The following is a 24,979-nucleotide window of genomic DNA, read 5'->3' as shown; positions in this document are numbered from 1 at the left end:
CCCATTACCACTGGCATTAGAACTTGTTAAACCTTGAGGAACCTGGGACCCACACAGACATACTGAATCTGGCTCTGCTGCAAGGCCTGGGAATCTGCATTTTAAGGTTTGCAACCATGCCCCATCCCCCTCCTCGGCAGTAATTTTGGACTCTGAGCTCCAGCTCCTGCTTGAACTGAGGGACTCTGCTGGGCGCGTAGCACCCAGCAACCTGACCTCAATGAAGCGTGGGCGGCACAGCTACACTGTGGTAAAATTGTCTGTTACGTACTAGTCCTTCCTGTCGTCACAGGCCAGCCAGTACAGTGTCCGGGTGAGGCCACTGCCGTGCCTCCTTCAGCCTCCTGGGCCAGCGGCTGAACTGGCTGCGGAGGGCGGGCTGCGGATGGGGGCAGAGGCGACTCAGCAGCGTCCCCTCGAGGAACTGCTGAGCCGTGCGGCGGTTTCCCTTCTCCGCCCCCGAGTTCCGCCTACTTCTTCGTAGTCCCGCCCACCAAGGAACCCACTACGGCGCCCGCGCCTTCTTCCTTGCCCCGCCCGCATCTAAACCGGATGTTAACCGACGTCCCATAGTGCCTTGCGAGTGGCGGGCCTGATAGCAAGTTTGGGGGTTAGCTCGCGGGTTCAAGTCGTCCTTGTTGGAGTTGTTTTATTGTGCCCGGGCGCTGTACGAGACTGGCGCCTGGTCAGTGCTTCGTCTGCGGATGCAATGGCGCTTCTCCGGGGCGTGTGGGGCGTGCTGATTGCTCTGGGAAAGTCAGGAGCGGACCTCTGTGCGGGATGTGGCAGTCGACTGCGCTCTCCTCTCAGGTAGGACTGCTCGCCTGCGCCTCCGGAGGCGGCAGGGCTCAGGACCCCCTGGGGTTGGAATGTAGACGCTTTTCTCCGTTTTCTGCCCCTTCTAAAAAGTCAGGGCCGAGTTGGCCCTGTGATTCAGACCTCGACCTTACCACGGGGATGGTGGCTTTGAGACCAGGCCTTACTGCATCAGTACCCCGTGCCTTGCTTCCGGCTACCTTTCCCCTCCTCCCCGCCCCTTTTTATTGTCTAACCTTGGAGCACCCGGTTCGGCGTCCCCTCTGAAGTCGCTCCAAGAGTCTCCTGCCTTCATCTAGGCATTAAGGAGGCGGGGCCCAGGAGCTGGGGTGTACACGCTTTCCTCCACTGTCTTACCTTCCTAGGAGGTAAGGGCTTTGAGATTTAAGTTTTGCAAGCTTTTGCCTCTGGATAGGACAGGATTTTAAATGTCATTATATTTCTTGTCGAAGGTGTCAGATATATAGCATCTTGATGACATCTTGTTTGGCATCTGTGTTCAGATCCTTACGAATATGGGCACTTAAATGCTTAACAATGGTATTTTCTTTTTATTTGTATGTAGTTTTGCGAATGTACCAAGATGGTTTTCATCTAACTTCATTGGTTATCCAAAGAAACCTATGACTTCATACGTTCGCTTTTCTAAAGAACAGCTACCCATATTTAAAGCTCAGAACCCAGGTGAGGAGTTTGGGCTATATACTCTTCTTTGATGTAATAAAGAGGCCACTAAGCAGTTAAATTGGAAACTTGATTTTCTCTACCAAAGCATCCAGTGAATGCAGAAACATAACCATTCTGTTTGATGTTCTGTAAAATAGGTATAACATATTTTTTACCAAATAAAAATGCTTTAAATGTAATTGAGAACTAGTGAAAGTTATTTTTAAAATAGCATGCAGAGTGGAAAACACCCAGGAAAGAGGATGAAAAAGCTGAATTTTGGGCCTTTTTGCCATTGGCCCAGAGGACCATTGATGAATCATTTTACCTTTTGCTTAGCTCCTGCTTCTGCCACTGGGAATTATTTATAAAGTTGCAATGAAATAACTTATGTGGACATGTTATGTAAACTTTAAAGCTCTACACAAATTACTGTTAATTTCAGGAGCTTTTTCACTGAAAGTCAGTTCTTGAGTTCCTGAAAGATTTCCAGTTAGGAGGTTTGTTGACTCCCTAGAAAGGGTGTGGGTCTTTATTTAGGTTACAGTGTAAAGATAATGACTAAATTAGTAATTGCTGACCTTTGCTTATGACTTCTAAAGCCTTTTCACATGCAGTACATCACAGGGCACTTGTGAAAATCAAATGAGCTGTTAATAGTCTTACCTTATAAAGAACTGGTTTAAGAGACATGCTTCAGTACTCACATCTTTTAAAATGTAGGAGTTGAAACTAACAAGTGGTTTGTTAAATCATTTTTACCCTGTCATTCCAGTTAAGATGAGGAAGGCAATGGGGAATAATGAATTGGTTTTAGTATAATTTAGTTTGTTTGCAAATGGTATTTCTGTAATTGATATACAAGGTGGTGTTACATGAATCAAGACTATATTTTGTTGTTTAGTCAGGTTTAATGAACTTAATAATTCCTGAAAGACTTGGAAAAAATGAAAAATGTTTTGATTGAAATGTGAAGTAAAAAGCTTGTAGACACTGATTATGCAATGACTTAAACTAGTAATCAATTTCTGAAGACCATTTTGGTGGTAAGTGATAATCCCTAATTATTAGATAACAGACTTTAACAATGTTAGAAAATACTAAATTATTTATCGTATTTAAATTAGTTGGTTAGAAAAAAGCTAAATCATTGTATTAAGTTGTGTGGTATAGAGGTATCTGTAAAAATACTTAATTTTAGAGCTAATGGATTATGCTTTCCTGGAAGTCTTTAGAAATTGATCCTGAGACATAAAATTGTGACATCAATTTTTACTTTATTTCATTTCATAGATGCGAAAAATTCAGAGCTAATTAAAAAAATCGCTGAGCTATGGAGGGAACTTCCTGATGCAGAGAAAAAGGTAAGCATATAAGTTTTCAACATTGCTGACCAGTTATTCTGTAGTTAAGAACAACTGTCATGTCCTTTAAGTTACCAGATGACCCAGAGTTTTTTTTTTTAACATCCATTATCTACAAAGGAACTTCATACGTTCTGATCCACATAAATGATGAGAATATGGATGTATGGGAGTGGCGATGAAGGGTTGGCAGCAACTTGAGGTTGAAGGCTAATTACTGGACTCTCACCTCAGTAATCATGTATATGAAAAATATGTGACTTATAAATGTGATCCAAGAGCACATTTTTCACTTGGTGGTTAAGGCTGTCTTTAACCACCAACTGAAGTCATGCAGTTGTCTTTCTCTGACAGGTGTGCTATGTTTAATTAGTCAACAACAGTTTATTGACTTCTTATATGAGTTTTCTATTTATAGACGTATGAAGATGCTTACAGGACAGACTGGCAGGCATACAAAGAAGAGATAAACAGAATTAAAGAACAACTAACTCCAAGTCAGCTGGTGTCTTTGGAAAAAGAAATCATGCAGAAACGTTTAAAAAAGAAAGCGTTAATAAAAAAGAGAGTGAGTATCATTGAAATATTCTTTTCCTTTGGCAAATAACAAATATATATATCTATGAGTATAGGTGTTTTTGTCTTATTTTGATGACATGGCAGAATGTCATCAAGTGTACTCTAGTTAGGAAAAAATAGGATAGTTCCCTTCTGCCACTAGGACCACTTGCCTTTGAGTCTGTTTTGGAAACCCTTTATGCTACTTCTGGGTGCATCTGAATTTAAGATATATAGTTAGGACTGGCATGAAAGCTGTAGGAACAGAGTTGTGAAACAGCCAAATCAGGAATAGCAAGAATCTTGCTTCTGGGTCTTGTCTAGAATAACCTACTGATTTGAATTGTTCTATAGGTAATGGTGAATTTTATTCTGAATATTGCTGAATAGACTGAATTAACTCAACAATTTTTAAAAGTGCCTATTGTATCTAATCAAATAAGTACCTTTAGGATGAAATCCTGTTTTTCCTCATTAAAAAAAACCCCACATGTTTCAAAATTAGTGGTTTCCAGCTTAAGGTATTAATCCATTATAAATTCCACTGTTCGATAGTTAGACTACATCTTTCTGTAGTATTAGGTGTGAGGTGGAGAACTTGCTGGTCCAGTACGTATACAATAGAAAAGGGTCATCAGAGTTAAAACTATTTCTCTGGAAAAGTAGATTCTAGCCTTTAATGTGAGGTGCTAGGATCTTTCTCCCTAACCCTAATGTCTTAAGCCCTCCTAGCACTCGGGTTGAGGACTCACCCAATTTCATGTCAATGATAGTAATCTGAGACTGCTGATCCAATTAGTAAAAGGAAGCCAGAAAAGATACTAAGAGTGAGAAATAACAGTCTCCGCATAGGGATGGTATTTGGAGGATTGAGAACTAGGGTTTACTCTCCCTTTTTTGCTCTCCCTTTCTCCTTAGTGCACCCAAACCAGTATTTAGAGTGGGGAGGACCAGAAATGAGGATTGGGCAGATATAAGGGGTTTCCTAGTCAAATATTTCTTCTGTTCCTTTCTCTGTTCTCCTCATATTCCCATTACATGTGTGTTATACCTATTGTAGTTGTCCCATGGTTGTTGGATATTCTGTTATGTTTTCTTTTCAGTCTTTGTTCTCTTTGCTTTTGGGTTTTCGAGGATCCTTTTTTTTTTTTGGCTGCGCCATGCAGCTTGCACCCTGACCAGGGATCAAACCCGTGCCCCCTGAAGTGGAAGCTCAGAGTCCTAACCACTGGACTGCCAGGGAATTCCCTCTGTTAGTGTTTTTTTTTATCTCTGGCACTTCTTTTTTTTTTAAAAAAATGATTGTGCACTTATTTAATTTATTTATTTAGTTTTGGTTGGGTTGGGTCTTCGTTGCTGTGCACAGGCTTTCTCTAGTTGTGGCGAGTGGGGGGCTACTCTTCGTTGTGGTGCGCGGGCTTCTCGCTGTGGTGGCTTCTCTTGTTGCAGAGCACAGGCTCTAGGTGCGTGGGCTTCAGTAGTTGTGGCACGCGGCTCTAGAGTGCAGGCTCAGTAGTTGTGGCTCACGGGCTTAGTTGCTCCGCAGCATTTGGGATCTTCCTGGACCAGGGATCGAACCCGTGTCTCCTGCATTGGCAGGTGGATTCTTAACCACTGCGCCACCAGGGAAGTCCCTCTAGCACTTCTTTTTGGTTCTTATGATTTCCATCTCTGCTTACAATGCCCATCTGTTCTTGCAAGCTGAAGAGAATCCTTAGCATATTAATCACAGTTGTTTTAAAATTCTGGTCTGATAATTACAGCATCCCTGCCATGTCTAGTTCTGAGGATTGCTTTGTCTCTTCAAATTAGGTTTTTTGCCTTTTAGTATGCCTTGAAATTTTTTCTTGATAGCTCGACATGATGTGCTGGGTAAAAAGAAATGCTGTATGTAGGCCTTAGTAATGTGGTGAGGCATGGGGACAAGGGAAGCATTCTACAGTCCTGTGATTAGGTCTTGGTCTTTTAATGAGCCTATGGCTTGGCACTGTGAAGTTCACAAGTGTTTCTCAGTTTTTTCTCCCCTTTGTAGGTGGTGCAGGATGGCTAGAATAAGCTGTAGTCAGGTATTTCCTTTCATTGAAGTCAGTTAGGCTCTGATAGTATACCAGCAGGTTAGGTTCTGATTAACTAGTTTCCCCTGAGGGCAGGCCTTGTTAAGAATAATAAAATGCTCAGGCATTTCAAAATGTTTCCTTTTCCTCTCATCCTGCTGAAAGCAAGAGGGGATTTTTCTTGATATTTACTGTTGGAATCTGGTCAAGTTCCTGGGGATAAACCTCACAATGTGAGGTCCTTCCTATGACTGGGTAACTCTCAGAGTTGTCCGCATGGAGCCTCCAGCAGTTTGTTAACTGCAGTTCAGTTTCCTCCCCGGCACTGGTTTCCATTCCTGAGTCTCTGCAGTCGAAGACCCAGTCGAGGCAGTAAGCCTGGACTCCCTGTGTTCACCCCTCTGTCTGTCTCTTCAATCTTGGGGGCAGCAGTTTGCCATGTGTCTTCTCTTCTGTGCATCCAAGAGGAGTTGTTGATTTTCCAGTCTGTTCAGCTTTATACTTGCTAGGATGGAGTGGTGACTTCCAAACTCCTTATGTGTGGAACCGGAAACCTGAAGTCTGAGTGTTTTCTTTCTCTCTGTTGGAATTTTTCTTTCCATTAGATTCCCAGTTCCAACTAGTTAGAGAGTAGGTGAGACGTGTGGGAATCAGGAAGTTGCAGGTGAAGCACCTAGGAGAGAAATCCCTACCAGTAGCTCTAGAAACAAAAGGGGAAATGCATAGTTAAGTTGTAAAATGCCTAGTTTTCTGACTGAGAGGTTCAGGGCCAAGAAAGTGATCTCTACATGTAAATCAGAGAAGCCCTACTTTTACTTATGAATGAAAGTTGGGTTTGTTATTGACTGTAACCAAATTGCCATTAAAAGCTCCATCATTTTACAAATTACTATCAAATTCAGCAACTAAATAAGTTAAGATGATGCAATATCTTTCATTAGATAATGCATCCCCCTGACCCCTTTTGATACCTAGTAAAAAGAATTGAAATTAACATATCTGTTGAGGGTTAAAGGTTGAGAGACATGCAGGGAAGGAAATGAAATGAGAGATTATTAAACATACTCTAATGTTCTTGAGTTGTGGTGGAGACATGTAGTGCTTTGGCCAAGGAGATGGTGGTGTACAAAAAGATTTTGTACATATGTGCTCAGTTATTCAGTTCACAGAGACCATGAAAATAATATGTAAAGGAAATGTTTTTGTATGAAACATAACTCACAAAATCTATTAGAATTTTCAAAACATTACTATAAAAATTCTGACCCCAAGAGGGAACAATCACATACTTTATATAAGAATCATAATGTTCACTTTATAGAACATTCTTTAATGCATAGTAGTGAATAAAGTTTTTCTGTAGGTGAAATTAAGTCTCAGGTTAAAACTTTATCTCACTCTTCCATTTTTATTACTTAGGAGTTAACGATGCTTGGAAAACCGAAAAGACCTCGCTCAGCTTATAATATTTTTATAGCCGAACGTTTTCAGGAAGCTAAGGATGGTACATCACAGGTAAAACAGAACTGTTTATTTTTAAAATTTTTGTTTATTCTAATTTTTAAAATACCTAGACAGGAAATTTTAGGGGTGCCACATGTCAAATGGTGAAGAAAAGTGGTAAATTACTATAAACAAATACTATATACAAATAAGGCCCTCTTTCTTGTATCTCTTTTAAAGAAGAATCCTTTTTCTTACCACATACAAGTAATTTGAATATGTAGTTGCCTATATATATATATAGAGAGAGAGAGAGTCAACTTTTAAAATTCAAAAAACATAAAATTTTCAGCTTTATAGGGTTGTTAAAGTTCTGGAGACTTCTTATCCAGCAGTTCTTTTTTTTTTTTTTTTTTTTTTTTGCTGTACGCGGGCCTCTCACTGTTGTGGCCTCTCCCGTTGCGGAGCACAGGCTCCAGACGCGCAGGCTCAGCGGCCATGGCTCACGGGCCCAGCCGCTCCGAGGCATGTGGGATCTTCCCAGACCGGGGCACGAACCCGTGTCCCCTGCATCAGCAGGCGGACTCTCAACCACTGCGCCACCAGGGAAGCCCTATCCAGCAATTCTTAACTGTGTTACAGTCACTGGGAAAGTAGGGTTGAGGTGTAATATTTTGTACTGGGATTTGAGTGTAACCTATGGCTTCATGTTACATCCTTTAATAAAATTTTAATTTTGCCCACAGGAATGTATTACACATGTGAATGTCATATGAATGTGCAGGAAAAAAAAAAGCTTGTTGTTCCTGCTGTGGCTTAGTGTTGCATTTATTTCCTTCTTAGAGGCTCCAAATTGACAATTGTATTTTTCCTTTTATAATAAGCCATGGTAAGAGAAATCGGTTCAGATTCCTAATTCTTGTCAATCTGAGATGAAGGTTTTTTGCCACTCTGCCTCTTTGGGTTACTTAGATCATCTTACAAATCCTGTTGAACATATGATTAAATAATGTATATGTGTGATGTACTTTTTCCTGGCTATATACTTTTACTGATTTATTCCCGTTGGGATTTTAAATTTAGTTTCCATGGCCCTGCATTACTAAAAAAGCAAGCCTATTTATTTTTTTAGTTGGAATTTGCTCAGTCACTAACTTACCTTGGATTTATTGATAGTCTTCTTATTAGTATAAGAAGGTTATATGCTTGAGAATCCTGAATCAGTGGTTCTCAACTCTGACTGCATCTTGGAATCACTTCAGAAGCTTCATGGCTGGGCCTTATCCCTGGAAATTAAAATTAACTCAATTATATCATTTTTATTCATGTAAAAAATACATCCATATAGTTTAAAGAATCAAAATAAGACTTCTTATGAAAGATACTAGTTTAACCTGCTGTCGTATTCCTTACTCTACTCTGTCTATTCCTTACTCCTTACGACTAATACATTCTCTTTTAGTCGATTCTTGTGGTATTTACCTCCATATCTCTAAATAATGTTCTGTATTGTTACTTCCTGATTTTTTAAAAAAATTCTAAGCATTACATATATTTTAGGCATTACCTCTCACTATTTGATGAACATTTAATTCTTTCTTATTCCGCTGTTCACATTTCCATCATCCTACCCCCCAATATAGTTATCATAATTTTGTTTAGATCAATATAGAGTACTTAACATTATTATGATAATGTAAACCATATTCATAGCTGAGGTGTTCCATTTGCTATGATTATTTTTCCTTTCTTGCAAAACTTTCCCTGAAATTGATTGTCTTTTTTTTGGCGGTACGCGGGCCTCTCACTGTTGTGGGCTCTCCCGTTGCGGAGCACAGGCTCTGGACGCGCAGGCTCAGCAGCCATGGCTCACGGGCCCAGCTGCTCCGCGGCATGTGGGATCTTCCCAGATCGGGGCACGAATCCGTGTCCCCTGCATTGGCAGGTGGACTCTCAACCACTGTGCCACCAAGGAAGCCCCATGTCTTGTTTTTGTATTTGCTTAGTTTTTTATGTACTATCCATAATTCCACCCAAATTCTTCAATATTCACTAGCTTTGAGTACATTTAGATGCATTAAATATTCTGTCAGTTTCAATCCGGAACCTCTGATTTGTTCCAGTTTGGTTGTTGCCTTCTGTGCTTAGTGCATAGCTGACATCCTGGATCTTCATCATCATCCTTGTGGTGCTTTTGCTTCTTCTGTTGTCTTTCTTGGTTTACTGATTCTATTACAGCATCTCCCCCAGTAAGAGTACATGGGAGATTAATTTTTTGAGTTCTTACATGTCTAAAAATGTCTACATTTGTTTGATAGTTTGACTTGACATAGAATTCTAGGAAATCATGTTCTTTGAAAAATTAAAAAATATTGCTCCTTTCTCTGGTAGCTTTTTAAATTGTTTTCGAGAAGTATAAAGCTGTTTTGATTGTTGGTCTTTTGACTGTGATCTGTTTTCTTTTTTCTCCCCTTCTCTTTTTTCTTTGTTCTGACTCTCTGGAACTCTTATTATTTGTTTATGCATCTTCTGAACTGGTCCTCTAGTTTTCTTAGCTTTTCTGTATTGTTTTCTCTTGGCCTTTTTTGCATTTCTTTCTGGGATATACATTTTCACTTAATCTCCCTGTTTCCAGCATGTTACCGTTGCCCCAACTGTACTGGGCATCCACAGAGTAACTATTTTACCCTTTTAAGAGGATGAGTATCATAGAATCTGCCCATGGTGGGGATTTAACCTCTTTTTTAAACAGACTTTCAGTCGATCTCATGTTTTAGCCTGACCTTCACCTCTATTTTATACCTGTCTGGTGCTGCCAAATTCCTGAGCTACTTGAGAATTCTGCATTGTAAAGCAATTTGCCTTTTACTTTTTTGGGTTTAGGTATCATTTCTCCACCTGCTTTTCAGCTTCCAAAATGCTGTGTTGGTACTGCCCTCTCCTGTTGTCTTTGTCCATGTGGTTTTTATGCCTTAAGAAATTTTAGTTTAATTTTAAAAACTATATAAACCACAGAACTTTATTGCTTACAGTTCTGGAGGTTAGGAAATCCAAGATCAAGGCACCATCATGGTGAGGGCCCTTTTCTGGTTCATAGCTGGCACCTCTCACTGTGTCCTCACATGGTGGAAGGGCTCATTTAATGGGGTTTTAGGAAGCAACAAAAGTACATGTCTTTCCATCCCTTTAATTTTTTTCATGATTTATTTTTTTTGGTGAAAGATTATTCATGCAACTTCATAAATTATTGTTTAATGCATTGAGTGTGAAACTTTATGGATTAAATATATTTTTTGAATTTATTTATTTTATTATTTATTTTTGACTATGTTGGGTCTTCGTTGCTGCACACGGACTTTCTCTAGATGTGGCGAGTGGGGGTTACTCTTTGTTGCAGTGTGCTGGCTTCTCATTGCAGTGACTTCTCTTGTGAGCACAGGCTCTAGGCGCACGGGCTTCAGTAGTGGAGCATGGGCTTAGTTGCTCTGCGGCATTTGGGATCTTCCCGGAGCAGGGATCAAACCTGTGTCTCCTGCATTGGCAGGCGGATTCTTAACCACTGTGTCACCAGGGAAGTCCCTATGGATTAAATATAAGGAAAAAGATATGTTATGAAAGAATTGAGAACATTAAAGCAATTCTTTCCGAAGCTAAGAGAACAGTTATTTAGTAACCGTCCCTGAATATACTAAATGTGTTTATAAAGGTAAGTTTAAAATATTCAAAACATAGGCTCGGTTACTATCTGGTACCTCATTTTTTCTTAATAGGAAAATAAAATTCAGTCAAAGTTCTGGTCAGAATAGTAAAGTTCATTGTTTTAACTCTACTTCTCCTTAAAATCACTAATGATATTCTCCTAGCTTTAAACAGGTACTTTTCAAACCATATCCCTCTTTCTCTCACATTCTCCTTCTCCTATCCCTCTGTCTCTTCTCTGCCCCTTATTCTCCACCCACCCATTTTTCCCTTCAGTCTTTGCTCTCTGGTAGCAACAGCACAAGCTGTGTGAAGCATACTCACTCTCCTCTCTGCCTCTCCTCCCGCTATGGGATCCCTGCATCCCTTTAATTTTATAGATGAAGAACCAAGCCTAAGGGAGGTAATATGACTTTGTCCAAGTCACATAGTTAAGTTCAGCTAAGTAGAATAAGAACTGGTGTTGTATTTTTCCTATGACTACACCTAAACATGTTGGCACAAATTTTAGAAGAAAACTTTAAGCTACAGAGAGGAAATAGAACACTTAGTCTTTGAAGTTAGTCTATGACAGAATGTAGTTTATACTTGAATATTAATGTTTCTGAATCCAAAAAGATAAATATCTGCACAGGAAAAGCAACCATCAACAAAATGAAAAGTCATTCTACCAAATGGGAGAAGATATTTGCAAATGATTTAAAGAATTCATACAATTCAGCAAAAAAAAAAAAAAAAAACTGATTAAAAAATGGGCAAAGGGGCTTCCCTGGTAGCGCAGTGGTTGAGAGTCCGCCTGCCGTTGCAGGGGACACAGGTTCGTGCCCTGGTCTGGGAGGATCCCACATGCTGCGGAGCGGCTGGGCCTGTGAGCCATGGCCGCTGAGCCTGCGTGTCCAGAGCCTGTGCTCCTCAACGGGAGAGGCCACAGCAGTGAGAGGCCCGTGTACCACAAAAAAAAAAAGGGCAAAGGATCTGAATAGACATTTTTCCAAAGAAAGACATAGAGATGGCTAGCAAGTACCTGAAAAGGTGCTCAACATCACTAACAGGGAAATGTAAATCAGAACTACAATGAGATATCAGCTCATAGCTGTTAGAATGGCTATTATCAAAAAAACCCAGGAAATAACGTGTTGATAAGGACGCGGTAAAACGGGAACCCTTGTGCTAAAACACTAACTCAAAAAGATATATACACCCCCATGTTCACTGAAGTATTATTTACAGTAGCCAAGACATGGGAGCAATCTAAGTGTCCATTGATGGATGAATGGATAAAGAAAATGTGTATATGCAGTAGAATATTATTCAGCCATCATAAATAAGGGAGTCTTGCCATCTGTGACAACATGAATGGTCCTTGAGAGTATTATGCTAAGTGAAAAAAAATCAGAGAAAGACAACGTATAATCTCATTTATATGTGGAATCTTATAAAAAGAGCTCATAGACACAGATAAGAGATTGGTGTTTGCTAGAGTTGGCAGGTGGGGATGGGGGTCAAAATGGGTGAAGGAGATCAAAAGGTACAAACTTCCAGTTGTAAATAAATAAGTCCTGGCAATGTAAGGTACAGTATGGTGACTGTAGTAGATACTGTACTACACATTTAAAAGTTGCTAAGAGAGTAGATCCTAAAAGTTCTCATCACACACAAAAATTTGTAACCATGTAAGGTGATGGATGTTAACTAGACTTACTCTGATCATTCTGCAATATACACAAAAACCTAATCGTTATGTTGTACACCTGAAACTAATGTTATATGTCAATTATATCTCAGATTTTAAAAAGATACCTTTTTAAATACCTTCATATCATTAATATTTGTACATTTTAACAGTTTAATAATTTTTACTTAGAAAAAATGTTAAGAATTGATGAATCTTTGTGATTCTTGATATCTGAGTGTTTGTTATTGGAATGAATAATAAATATTTTTCTTTAATCATTGAAATCCCTATATCTGGTACTTAAAAATATGTTGTTTTACAGGTAAAGCTGAAAACTATAAATGAAAGCTGGAAAAATCTCTCTAGTTCTCAAAAGCAAGTAAGTAGTGTGGTTTTAGTCTCAAGTGTCTAGTTAGAATATCTATGAGAATATGTTAGAGCAAGGCTTGATTCATGTGAAAACAATGTTATATTACACAAAGTATTTTAAAATTATTTTCATGTTCTTGGAACCAATTTGGCTTTTCTCTTTTGGTAGTTTTTTTTTTAATTGGCTTCATTTTATTTTATTTTTAAAAATATTTATTTGTTATTTTTGGCTGCGTTGTGGCACACAGGATCTTTCGTTGCAGCATGGGCTCTTCATTGCAGTGCACAGGCTTCTCTCTACTTGTGGCGCGCTGGCTTCTCTCTAGTTGTGGCACGTAGGCTTAGTTGCCCCATGGCAGGCATGTGGGATCTTAGTTCCCTGACCACGGATTGAACCCATGTCCCCTGCATTGGAAGGCAGATTCTTTTATTTATTTATATAGAAATAATAAATACATACATACATACATACATAAATTGAGGCTGCATTGGGTCTTCGTTGCTGCTCATGGGCTTTCTCTAGTTGTGGTGAGCAGGGGCTACTCTCTGTTGCAGTGCGCAGGTGTCTTATTGCGGTGGCTTCTCGTTGCAGAGCACGGGCTCTAGGCACGTGGGCTTCAGTAGTTGTGGTGCACAGGCTCAGTAGTTACGGCTCATGGGCTCTAGAGCACAGACTCAGTAGTTGTGGCGCATGGGCTTAGTTGCTCCGTGGCATGTGGGATCTTCCTGGCCCACGGCTCAAACCTGTGTCCCCTGCATTGGCAGGCGGGTTCTTAACCACTGCGCCACCAGGGAAGTCCCTGGTAGGTTTTTTTTTTTTTTTTAATTTGTTTATTTTTGGCTGTGTTGGGTCTTCGTTGCTGTGCAGGCTTTCTCTAGTTGCGGCGAGTAGGGGCTACTCTCTGTTGCAGTGCGCGGGTGTCTCATTGCGGTGGCCTCTCGTTGCAGAGCAGGGGCTCTAGGGCATGGGCTTCAGTAGTTGTGGCGCATGGGCTCAGTAGTTGTGGCACACAGGCTTAGTTGCTCCGCAGCATGTGGGATCTTCCCGGACTAGGGATCGAACCCTTGTCCCCTGCATTGGCAGGTGGATTCTTAACCATTGTGCCACCAGGGAAGCCCCCTGGTAGTTTTTTACTGCAAATAAAATTGGTATTTAAAACAGTGTCACTCATAACTTAGTGTCACTGTATCCAGTGGTGGTCACACCTGGCCCCAGTTCCTTTTCCATACTCCAAGCCCTGAAATTGTAACAACTTCATTAATATTTAAAATCTTTATCTCTTACCTTTTTTCATCTAATTTTTATCTCACAAAAACATTCGTTTCCAATCCTCCCTTATACATGTAGAATAGTAAGGTAATTTCTAGAGTATGTATAGGAAGGCATTCCAGAAATTAATTGCAAAGATTCCTCTAAAGAAATCATTTTAATGATTATACTTTTTCTCAGGTATATATTCAACTTGCTAAAGATGATAAAGTTCGTTATTATAACGAAATGAAATCTTGGGAAGAACAAATGGTTGAAGTTGGACGAGATGATCTTGTACGACGGTCAGTGAAATACACAGCAAAATAGTGACCCTGAGAAGTATTAAAATAGAAGATTGAATTATGTTCATAATGGATAGACACAAGAAACCAATTAGGTCTCAATACCCAAAGCTGTTGTAAAATTAAAATGGATAAAAGTTGGTAAACATTTATATTTAATTTCTTTTCTTTAGCCCGTTGACTTCTGCCAGCCAATTCAATACATTTTATATTGGTGTCTTGCTTTGGAAAACCCAAACAGATAAGAGTTCATGCGGAATGTATTTTGTGTTTAGGAACCACTGAGCATCAAAATAATCCATGAAATGTAACCGTGAATTATTTTACCTTTGATAAAGGTAAATCAGACTGTGAAGTTTTTTTATACTCTATGACTATGGAAAGAATATTCTTGTTTCCTTATATTATGGAGGCAGGAGCTTCCTTTTCAAAAGTGTCTCAATGCTTGTAGAACCCATAATGTTCTGTGATATAATTGTTCGTTTTTAATAGAGCGTCCAGAACTCATGTTGGCAAATTTCAAATCCTAGGTATAATTCATATTGTAGTCAGAGTTGACGGTTGTACATGCAAGAGATTTCTGGTGTCAGTTGCAACTTTTATAAAAGGGATAGAGAAATTTATAAACCTTTTCCTCATTATCTTTTTTCCTAAATTAAAAACTAAAAAATTATGTACCATATCTATGCATATTGTTTTATATTGCATAGAGTAAAAATTTAAGTGTTTCCTAATTATATGTTTTAAGGTGAGACATTCATTTTACAGCTTTCTGGGGTTTTTGTTTTTTTGTTTTTTTAAAGTAGGAATTTGTATTCTGAATTATTTTTTCTCTTATATGATTATATTTATCCAGAAAGTAGAGAACTTATTTGGTATAAGTTTTAAAATGAGAGATCTAAAAAACATAAGTCTCCTGTCTCTAGATTTGGAGCCTGTAATTTTTAAACATTTTGCATAACATACAAAAACCTATGTACGGGACCCAGCTCTGGCCTGTTGGTGAAATCCAGCCCACTGCCTGCTTTTCATGGCCTTGTGAGGTAAGAATTGTGTTTACAATTTTAAATGGTTAAAAAAAAAGAATATTTCAAGGCACATGAAAATTAATATGAAGTTCAGTGTCCATAAATAATGTTTTATTGGAACACAGCCATACTCATTGTTTATGGCTGCTTTTGTGCAACAGTGACAGAGTTGACTAGTTGTTACAGAGATGGATAGCCTGCAAAGACTGACCCGTACAGTGTGGAATGAGATGCTCTTAAATTATTTGCTATGGCTCAGTAAAATAATCCTTAAGAATTTTCCAGTTAGCATATAAACCTTACCATCCTTTAGCCTTTGTTTATCCTCTTAAGAGAGTCAAGCAAAGGTTTTCAAAATCCTCACCAGCTTTTTGAGCAAAATATTCTGTCATCATCAGTCCACAAGAATAAGAATTCAAAATTTATATTATACAAAATATTATGCCAAAAAATTGTGTGTTCTAGATCTCCAGAAACAAAGGGAGATTTTTGTAGTTTGTGGATAGAAAATAAGTTAAAAGTCATGAAAAAATGACTTTTTACATACCGAATTTGGCAAAGGTAGGGACTGTAGAGAAAAATATAGCTTAAGAGAAGCCTAAGATTTAAATATATGAAGCTGAGTGTATTCAGACAACTTTCCCCTGTGGATAGGAATACAGGACAAAGTCTGCCATTAGGTAGATAGGCACCTTGGGTCTGAGGCTAGAGTATTTTGGGGAGTAAGGGTTAGGGAAGAAAAGGACGTGTGCTAGTGTCTATCACAGGCTTTTCTCAATTAGGTTTCCAGGAGAGAATTAAGCCCTAATTCCCTATGGCATCTAGAATGGTACTGATTTTGTATCATCCTCAGGAGAATGGAGAAAATAATCACTCAAATAATTTACTGTGTTCTGTGCGTCAGATGAGCCTAGGGAGCAGATAGGAGTCAGTGTTTGTAATGAATATTATAGAATGGGTGAGGTAGAGAAATTAGTTATGTAAACACCTGCAGGACAAGTGTAGTATAAAACACATCTTTGTAATTACTTTCTGAGCTCTTTTAGCATTTACCTGTAACATTTTATACCAAACACATTCAAATCTTATCTTCCCGAATATACTGGGAAGTTCAGTGTCTGGTAAGTTCTTAAATATTTACATCTTAATATAGGGAAAAAAAGTATGAAACAGTGAAAGGAGCTAGAGCAAAACCATTTTATGATATCATTTTATTTGTTTTTGTTTCTAAAAGAATGTCATCATTAATACTTTAAATATTAGGATAATCTGATTTCACACCTTTCTTAATAAACTTCAGTACCTGTTGAAGACTGGCATGCCATATATCAAATGCCATCCAGTTTAACAATATACACAAATATTCTATTGTTATAAAGAATAAGAGCTTATATCAGTAACCAGTGACCAGTCATATAACACCTTACTTTTTAGACTTCTCTTAAATTGACCCAACAAAGTAATTGCTGTAAGAGCTAAAGAATAGTGCCAGGGAAAAGATGCTGAGGAAATGAAAGCAGTGTTTATGCTTTTCTGAGCAGTTGGTCATAAAGAGATGTTTATACTTTTGTTCATTAGAGTACCAGTATTAAATTTTTTGAAATAAATTGATGATGGGTATGTGTGTAATTATTTTACTTTCTGATGTTTAAGGGATATTATGATACAGATTCAGCCTACTGTAATCATATAATTTTGCTGTTGCTTTTGGCTAACTCCTTTTTTGGAAATCCCACTTTCTTTTTTTAAATAGTTGGCTATGAATGTGTATATTTAAATTTCTGAATTAAAATGATATTACTACAAGTAGAGTTAAAGTAACTAGAAAACTTTATTGATTTTTCTGACATTTACTATACCTAAAATTAATCACCACCAGGTTGTGCTAAAGCAGCAAGAAGTTCTTATATAGTTAAGTAATAAGTGTCCATTATTTCTCGTAATTTTATCAATCTTTTTACTATAAGAATTCTCTCAAGAATACTCTCGTAACTTTCCTCTCCTCACAGCCCCTCTCCCTTCTTCTTTTCAAAGCTCCAACCTCTTACAGACAAATTTGAAAATGTTATAAGCACAGACTGTATGTTTTGAAATTTTAAAGCAGTAATACTTTTGTTTTTTAAATACTTTTTTTAAAAATTGAACCTTTGGGAAGAATAAGAAATGAACATATTTATTACTTTGAATTTGTAAAACTTTCCAAACAGTAAGTAAAACTATACAAAGCTAGTATCAGTCTCTCACATTGTTCACAAATAAAGTACTTTTGGTAATTGATTAAATCATTGATTATATTTAATGGAAAATACATGAAACAAACTATTTTCTAGCACATTAAAAAATACTTAAAAAAATTTTTTTTTTACTGGCTAAGAAGCTACATACTTAAAATTGACCCTAAACAAGAATTTTTAATAAGCTAAACATTTAAAAATCACCCTAGGGCTTCCCTGGTGGCACAGTGGTTGAGAGTCCGCCTGCCGACGCAGGGGACACGGGTTCGTGCCCCGGTCCGGTAAGATCCCACATGCTGCGGAGTGGTTGGGCCCACGAGCCATGGCTGCTGAGCCTGCGCGTCCAGAGCATGTGCTCCGCAACGGGAGAGGCCACAACAGTGAGAGGCCTGCGTACTGCCAAAAGAACCCCAAAACACCCTAATTTCATTTAAATCATCATTACATAATGGTGTCTGATTTACATGTGATGTGCAAGAAAATAATTGAATTTACTTTTTTGCCCGTATTAATTTTAGATTTATCCAATTTCATTTCTCCACCCCCACAAGTCATGTATAAGAGGAGAATAAGGAAGGCAGTATAGTTGACCTTTGAACAGTGCAGGAGTTAGGGATGTGGTCAAAAATCCATGTATAACTTATAGTTGGCCCTCTGTATACACGGTTCCTCTACATACGCAGTTCTGCATCTGTGGATTCAACCAACCGTTGATTATGTAGTACTGTAGTATTTACTGTTGAAAAAAATCTGCATATAAGTTAGACTCACAGAGTTCAAACCCATTATGTTCAGGGTCAATTATACAGTTCTGACACAGTGACTTTTTACTATAGAGACTACCAACCATCAGCCTTCACATTAAAAAGTTGATTGGTTATACCCAACTCTAAGATTCTATTTAAATTATCTGTTTGATCTGGAGACAGGGTGGGATCAAGATGGAGTAGGAAGACCTTGAACTCACCTAGCCCAATGAACACATCAAAAATACAACTATGTATAGAGCAATTCTTCGTGAAGGAGACCTGAAGACTAGCAGAACAGCTCTTGTACAACCAAGGCTGTTGTACACAGAGTCTGGTAGGGAGGAGAAGCATCCTAGCCAGGATCCGCATCCATAGCTGGTGATCCAGAAGATTGGGATGTCACAGGCTTGGGATCGTTTCTAAGGAGCAAGGAATTCACACCCCATATGAAGCATCCCAGTCCTGGGGTCTGGCACTAGGAAGACAGCCCTCTTAGTTGGTTTGAAAACCACTGGGGCTTACTGGAGGGCTGTAAGAAACTGAGACTCCACTCTTGAAGAGCACACACAGATTGGCTCCCAGTCGCAGCACAGGCCGGCAGATTGAAAACTGTCTGGTGCTCTGGCCAGCCTGCCAGGACACCCCAGGGTACACTCCAGTCTGCACCAGGATCCCACTCCAGTCCCGCCTGAACTGGCACCATTCCCCATTAAGGTGGAGACTGCCATTGCCAACACACATGTATGCACTGGGAAAAAAGGATAGCCAGCTCAGAAGTGAAACTCCACCTTGGCCGCAACCTCACCTCTGACCAAAGCAAAGACTGCCACCACAATTGCACGTGTGCGAATGTACTAGGGAAAGAGCAAGCCAGCCTAGAGGTGGGGTTCCAACCCCTTGGGCCCTGACCCCACCTCTGACCAAGGTGGAGTCTGCCATTGCCATCACGCATGTGTGCGTGCACTGGAGAAAAAGCAAAGCCAGCTCAGAAGTGCTGTTCCAACCCCTCAGCCCCAACACCACCCCTAACCAAGGCAGAGACTGCCATCATACCAGGAAGAAACTTAACTTCCTTAGGGCTCCTGCTCAAGCCCCTTGGACTTGGTCCCACTTCCCAATAGGGTGACAACCACCACTAAGCCTGGGACAAGTCCCAGCTCACATCTGACTCCTGCTCTATTCCCTTGGACACTAGCCATACCTCCCATCAAAGCAGCTGCCATCAGCACACCCCAGGAGAAGACTGCTCCCACCAAAGCCACTGGGCTAACACAGACTGCATAAGGAGGCTCCCACAGAAGGACATGCCTACAAGACCATAATAGGTAACAGTTTCACCTAATTTCGTAGAGACAAATAGAGAAAGTCAAAATGAGAAGACAGAGTTATATATTTCAAATGAACGGGGGGGGGGGGGGGGAAAACCCCGGGGCAGGGGAATGAAACATAATTTACCTGATAAAGAGTTCAAAGCAATAGTAAAACAAAAAACAACAACAAAACACACACACACACGAAACAGAAAACACACACACACACAAAAAACTTGGGAAAAGAATAGAGGAACACAGTGAGAAATTCAAAGAACTATGAAACATGAAAAAGAACCAGTCAGAACTGAAGAATAACTGAAACAAAAATACATTAGAAGGAATTAACAGGAGATTAAGTGATAAAGAATAATGCATAAGCAATCTGGAAGATAGAATACAGGAAATCAAATCAGAACAGCAAAAAGAAAAACTTTTTAAAATGATTTTTCAAGAGACCTCTGGGACAACATCAAGAATACAAACATTCACATTATAGGGGTTGCAGAAGGAGAAGAGAAAGAGGTTGAAAATATATTTGATGAAATTATGGCTGAAAACTTCCCAAACCTGAAGAAGGAAAAAATGTCCAGGTACAGGAATTACAGAGTCCCAAACAAGTTGAATCCAAAGAGATCCACACCAAGACATCATAATTGAAATGTTGAAAGTTAGAGAATCCTAAAGACAGCGAGAGTAAAACAAAGATGCTTTTTTTTATTTTTGCTGCATTGGGTCTTTATTGCTGCGTGCAGGCTTTCTCTAGTTGTGGCGAGCGGGGTCTACTCTTCATTGTGGTGCACGGGCTTCTCATTGTGGTGGCTTCTCTTGTTGCAGAGCATGGGCTCTAGGTGCATGGCCTTCAGTAGTTGTGGCATGTTTGCTCAGTAGTTGCAGCACATGGGCTCAGTAGTTGTGGTGCACAGGCTCTAGGGTGCGCAGGCTTCAGTAGTTGTGGCTCATGGGCTTAGTTGCTCCGCGGCATGTGGATCTTCCCAAACCAGGGCTCGTGTCCCTTGCATTGGCAGGCAGATTCTTAACCACTGTGCCACCAGGGAAGTCCATGGACTTGAATATTAGATGCTTTTTATGGTTAAATTTTATAGATGTGATAATGGTATTGTGATTACGTAGGAGAATGTCCTTACTCTTAGAAGATACATGATGACACACTCAGGGCTGAAGTTTCATCACAAGTAAAGACATCTAGATAAAGCAAATATGGCAAAATCAGCTATTGACTCTAGATATGTCTGCTCACTGAATCTTTCAAATTTTCTATTTGTTTGAAATTTTTGATAAGGAAGAACTGGGAAATATATTGACCAAGAAAATGTTTATATCGTTTACTGAAATATTGCTTGAATATCCCATTTGTGTAAAACGTCAAATAGTTGTGTATGTTATCTAAGGTAGATGAGGCTGTGTGTGATAACCAGTTTTTTTCAGTTTGTATTTTTACTCATCTAACAATTTTGTGTATTGCAAGTGTCAACTGAAAAAGAATGCACAACCTAAAAGTTGAGAGTTATGTTTTATGAGGCTGACATTCTTAGGACTTCAAGCCGGAGAGGCAAGCATCTCAAGTAACCCTGAGAAAACTGCTCTGAGGAGGCGAGGGGCAAGCCAGGATATATAGGAGTTTTGCAACAAAGGGCAGGTAGTCGGAACAAAAGATTATCGTTAATAATAATAATAATTTTAAAAACTAGGTATCTCAAGTTAAGGAATTTAGCGCTTTTCTACGTATGGGAAGATGCAAGAGTCTGGGCTCACTGAAACCATTCCTTTGATACGCACCTCAGCGATCTGGGGCCAGTATCCTGTGTTTTCGAGTTTCCTCAGGTCTCACTGTGGGGAGTGGCTGCAGCCGATGGCTGCTACATGGCAGGTATTGTTTCCTTTCTAAGTTCCCTCAGGGCTCACCGGCTCACCCTCGGAGGTGGCTGCAATCGTTGATGACTATGACCGTTGATGACTATGACCTCCTTTGTTTACTGACATGGCAGGCAATATTCCATTTCTCACAAGTAATTTTGAGAAGCTGGCATCATCACACTTTATCATGATTACTACTACCGCCAATGCCACCAGCACTGGGCTGCTGTGCCTTCCTGGGAGAAGCCCTGCTACCACCAGGTTTGTTTTCAAAGTTTGCACTGCGGGTCTCTTCTCTGGTCTTCCCTTCCATCCGCGTCACCGTCTGGACTAGCGCAGCAACCGCCTCACACCGGCTCCCAGGCTGCGATCAAGGTGGCTCAGGTCCCACCCCCAGCTCCGGGGCGGGGCTCCAGCCGCAAGGCCGGTCGGGGGTAACACCTTCAGGGTCGACAGGCCCTCTGGCGCATGCGCCGCCCTGTGCGCAGCCTCAGTCGGGGTGCGGCGGGCACTGGAGCGCGGTTGGCGCTGGGCCGGTGCGACAGGCGGCAGAGCTTGAGGGAGGGGCGGGGTTCAGGCCCCTATCCCGGCCAGCGGCAGCTGCTGCTGTAGTGGCTTGTTCGAGTCCGGTCCTTGTACGCTTACCCGCGCCTGCGGGTCCCCAGAGAGGGCGCCGTAGTGTTGGCGGCCACTGTTCTGAGGCCGCAGCGCACTCGGTGAGGATGGCAGGGACTCCTCGCCCTCCCACTGTATTAGGCACGGAAACTGACTCAGTGGCTAGCGAGTGCCTCAAGACCTCAGAGCCGGCGGAGGAGGCACATTCACATCTGCTTCCTCCCTAAAAAAACAATTCTGCCTAAACGTTGTGCCCGTCCCTGCACTGAGCCGAAGGACATCTCTGTCAAGTATAATGTGGACTCTTTTCTCATGGGGCACTTGTATTTCTGGGATTCTTGGTGTCTCTTCGGGGGTCTGGGATCATAGTTCATAATGGTTAGTTCTGGGGCTGGTATGAACTGTCCAGCCTGTGTGTTTTCAATGGTTCTGATTTGAGTTTACTGAAGGACCCACCCAAGATTTGGGGGCACAGGGTGTTCCAAGATTTGGGGCGCTCATATAGGTTCCAACTAAAATGATTTTGTCCCTTAGGTTCAGGTCCTGATTCCTAGGAACAAAGCCGATCTTGTGAGGTAAAGAGGCATCCCACCTGGAAGATGGCTCATATGAGTGGAGACCTTCCACCAGGGCTGCAGAACAGAGGAGGATCAAGGCCAAGAAAGAGCAGACCCTAGATTTGCACAGCCGCTTGCACCATGCACCATGTGATCCTTGTGCTCTGCAAGCCACCCGTCAGACTGTGAGAACCTGAGGTGTGAGCCAGGTTTCAGGAGAGGGAGCTGGGCTAAGGCAAGGGGCAAGTCTGCCCAGGAAATTATATAGTCTGGGGGAGAGAAATACCACCTACCACTAAGAAAACTTATCTCAGACCTTCCTAACAGCCTTTGACTTCTTTCAGATTCTCTATTCTTTCCAGTGCCTGAGGGGGCCTCACCCTATGCCCTTTATCACCTGTGACATTGAGAGACATGGATGCTTCCTCCATCCTGACTTCACAGACACAGGAAGTAGTGAAGGAAAGAGCTTCCTGGACTACTTGTTTCTGCCTAGGATGAAAGATGAAAACCACTGAGCCCAAGAGGATGAATGACCAGGTCATCCCATTCGTAGCAACCTAGCCAATAGTCAGATTTTCCAACATAGTTAAGTCAAACCCAGTTTCTATTAAAAGACTGAGAAACTACTGCCAAGGTAGTTCAGGACCAAAAGATGTTCTACAGGAGGACATTTTATCCTGCTAGTGTGTGGAGCTTATAGGTAGGAGGATCCAGGAGATGCAAGGCAGATCAGATCTCTTGTGATCTAGTCTTTCTTCCTCCAGCCCAACTTTGTAGTTTACTATGTGTTTCCTCGATCCACAGAAAATGAACAGATCTCAGGTGGTTTGTTTATTTTTTCCCTCCTTTGTTTACAGTGTCTTACATGAGACTTTTTAGGGTTAGTAGGTTAGAATGGAAATATAGAAATAGATGAAAGTCAACTTCAGGGATAATAGGAACACATCAGTATCAGGATGAAGTACTATGCAGTTATATGCAGGTTATATGCTATTACTAGCTATTCTGTGCTATCATTGACCGAATTTGTCTGATTTTTCTGATAGTCATAGAAAAAATACAGATGTTCTTTGTTACATGATTTGCATTGGCCCTTAAAGAAATCATCATGTGAATTCCTCATGAGGCATTAAGAATTCTAAAGAAAATGTTCCTTTCCTAATCTTACTGTAGGTATCATAGTAAATAATCTTTCAGTGACTATGGGAAATGGGTGCAGCCAGCTGCTTGTAATTGCTCCTCAGGGGAAGCAGGACACTTTGTGCCAAAGGAAAACTCAGTCAATTGAGGTTTCCAGGGGCTTCTCACCGTGGTTTTGTAGACCTCTTCCTCATGGTCCTGCTTGATCCGGGCATAGAACCAGGGATATGTACAAGAAAGAATGGATTATGTCACCTTCAGATAATCTTCTCTAATATTATGTATAGATTGTGCAGCAGATAGATTAAAGTTGTATTTTCTGGCACATGCTTCCCCAGTGCCCTTTTACGTTACAAACTGCATCACTTGTTGGGTCTGTCTGGTAAGGAACACCGGTGACCTTATTATGACAAATGTCATTGATCTTATAGTATTTGCCTTAATTGAGCATTCTATCCAGTTGACACTCATGTTCAGTCCCTTCTAGAAAGTGTTGATTGGTTTCTGGTCTCTTCCTCTGTGGTGATTTCTTTTCTCAATGGAGTCTTCTTCCTCTTCTTGCCTCTTATTACTGCTTCTCCCAAGGTGTCCATTATTGGTCCCCTATTGTCCTCACTCTCCTGGTCTTGCTGAGTGATCTGTTTTCCTGTCTGAGGATGCATCATTTGCTGGGATGCTTTTCTGGCTCTCCAGCCCAGACCTCTCCCCTACCTTAGACCCAAATGGCCAACTCTCTGCTGGACATCTCTGTATAGCTCTTCTAAAGGCCCGTCATACTCTACAATCCAAAAGGAAAGTTGTTATTAACAGCTCCCCCCACTTTCTCCTTTATTTCCCATCGAATGTTATCACCAGCCAGTCCATCATCCCGGTGAAAAACCCAGTATCTATTTCTAAGTGCTGTCCTTTACCTGCTACCCGCATATCCAGTCAGTGATCAAATCTTGTTACATTCAAGTTGTTAATATTTCTTTCTTTTTTTGAAATTGAAATAAAGTGCACACAAATCCTCGGCGTACAACTTGATGAATTTTTCATACGTGCTACAGCTGGATAGCTATCACCCAGCTCAAGATAAAGGCCATTTTCTGTACCGCAGAAGTCTTCTTTTCTTTCCAAGACTGTACTTGCCCACTCATTCAAAGGTAATTATTATTTTGATTTCTGTTATCATATATTAGTTTTGTCTCATTTTAAACTTCATACAAATAGAGTCATGTAATATATAATCTGTTACGTCTGACTTTTACTCAACATTATGTTTGAG

General features: G+C 40.5%; 1 protein-coding gene across 1 annotated transcript; it reads left to right on the top strand.

Annotated features, from left to right (window-relative positions):
- The first annotated feature begins 397 nt into the window (after positions 1-397).
- TFAM (transcription factor A, mitochondrial) lies at positions 398-17,035 on the top strand. Its single transcript, XM_032609026.1, has 7 exons — positions 398-810; positions 1,382-1,500; positions 2,776-2,846; positions 3,265-3,414; positions 6,878-6,973; positions 12,598-12,654; positions 14,095-17,035. Exons 1-7 carry the CDS (start codon positions 710-712, stop codon positions 14,221-14,223), a joined length of 723 nt encoding a protein of 240 aa, XP_032464917.1. The 5' UTR covers positions 398-709; the 3' UTR covers positions 14,224-17,035.
- The last annotated feature ends 7,944 nt before the right edge of the window (positions 17,036-24,979 follow it).

This window comes from Phocoena sinus, chromosome 16 (genome assembly GCF_008692025.1).
Source record: "Phocoena sinus isolate mPhoSin1 chromosome 16, mPhoSin1.pri, whole genome shotgun sequence".
NCBI lineage: Eukaryota > Metazoa > Chordata > Mammalia > Artiodactyla > Phocoenidae > Phocoena > Phocoena sinus.
The sequence above is the reverse complement of the archived record's forward strand: the minus strand, read 5'-3'. Positions and strand labels throughout refer to the sequence as shown.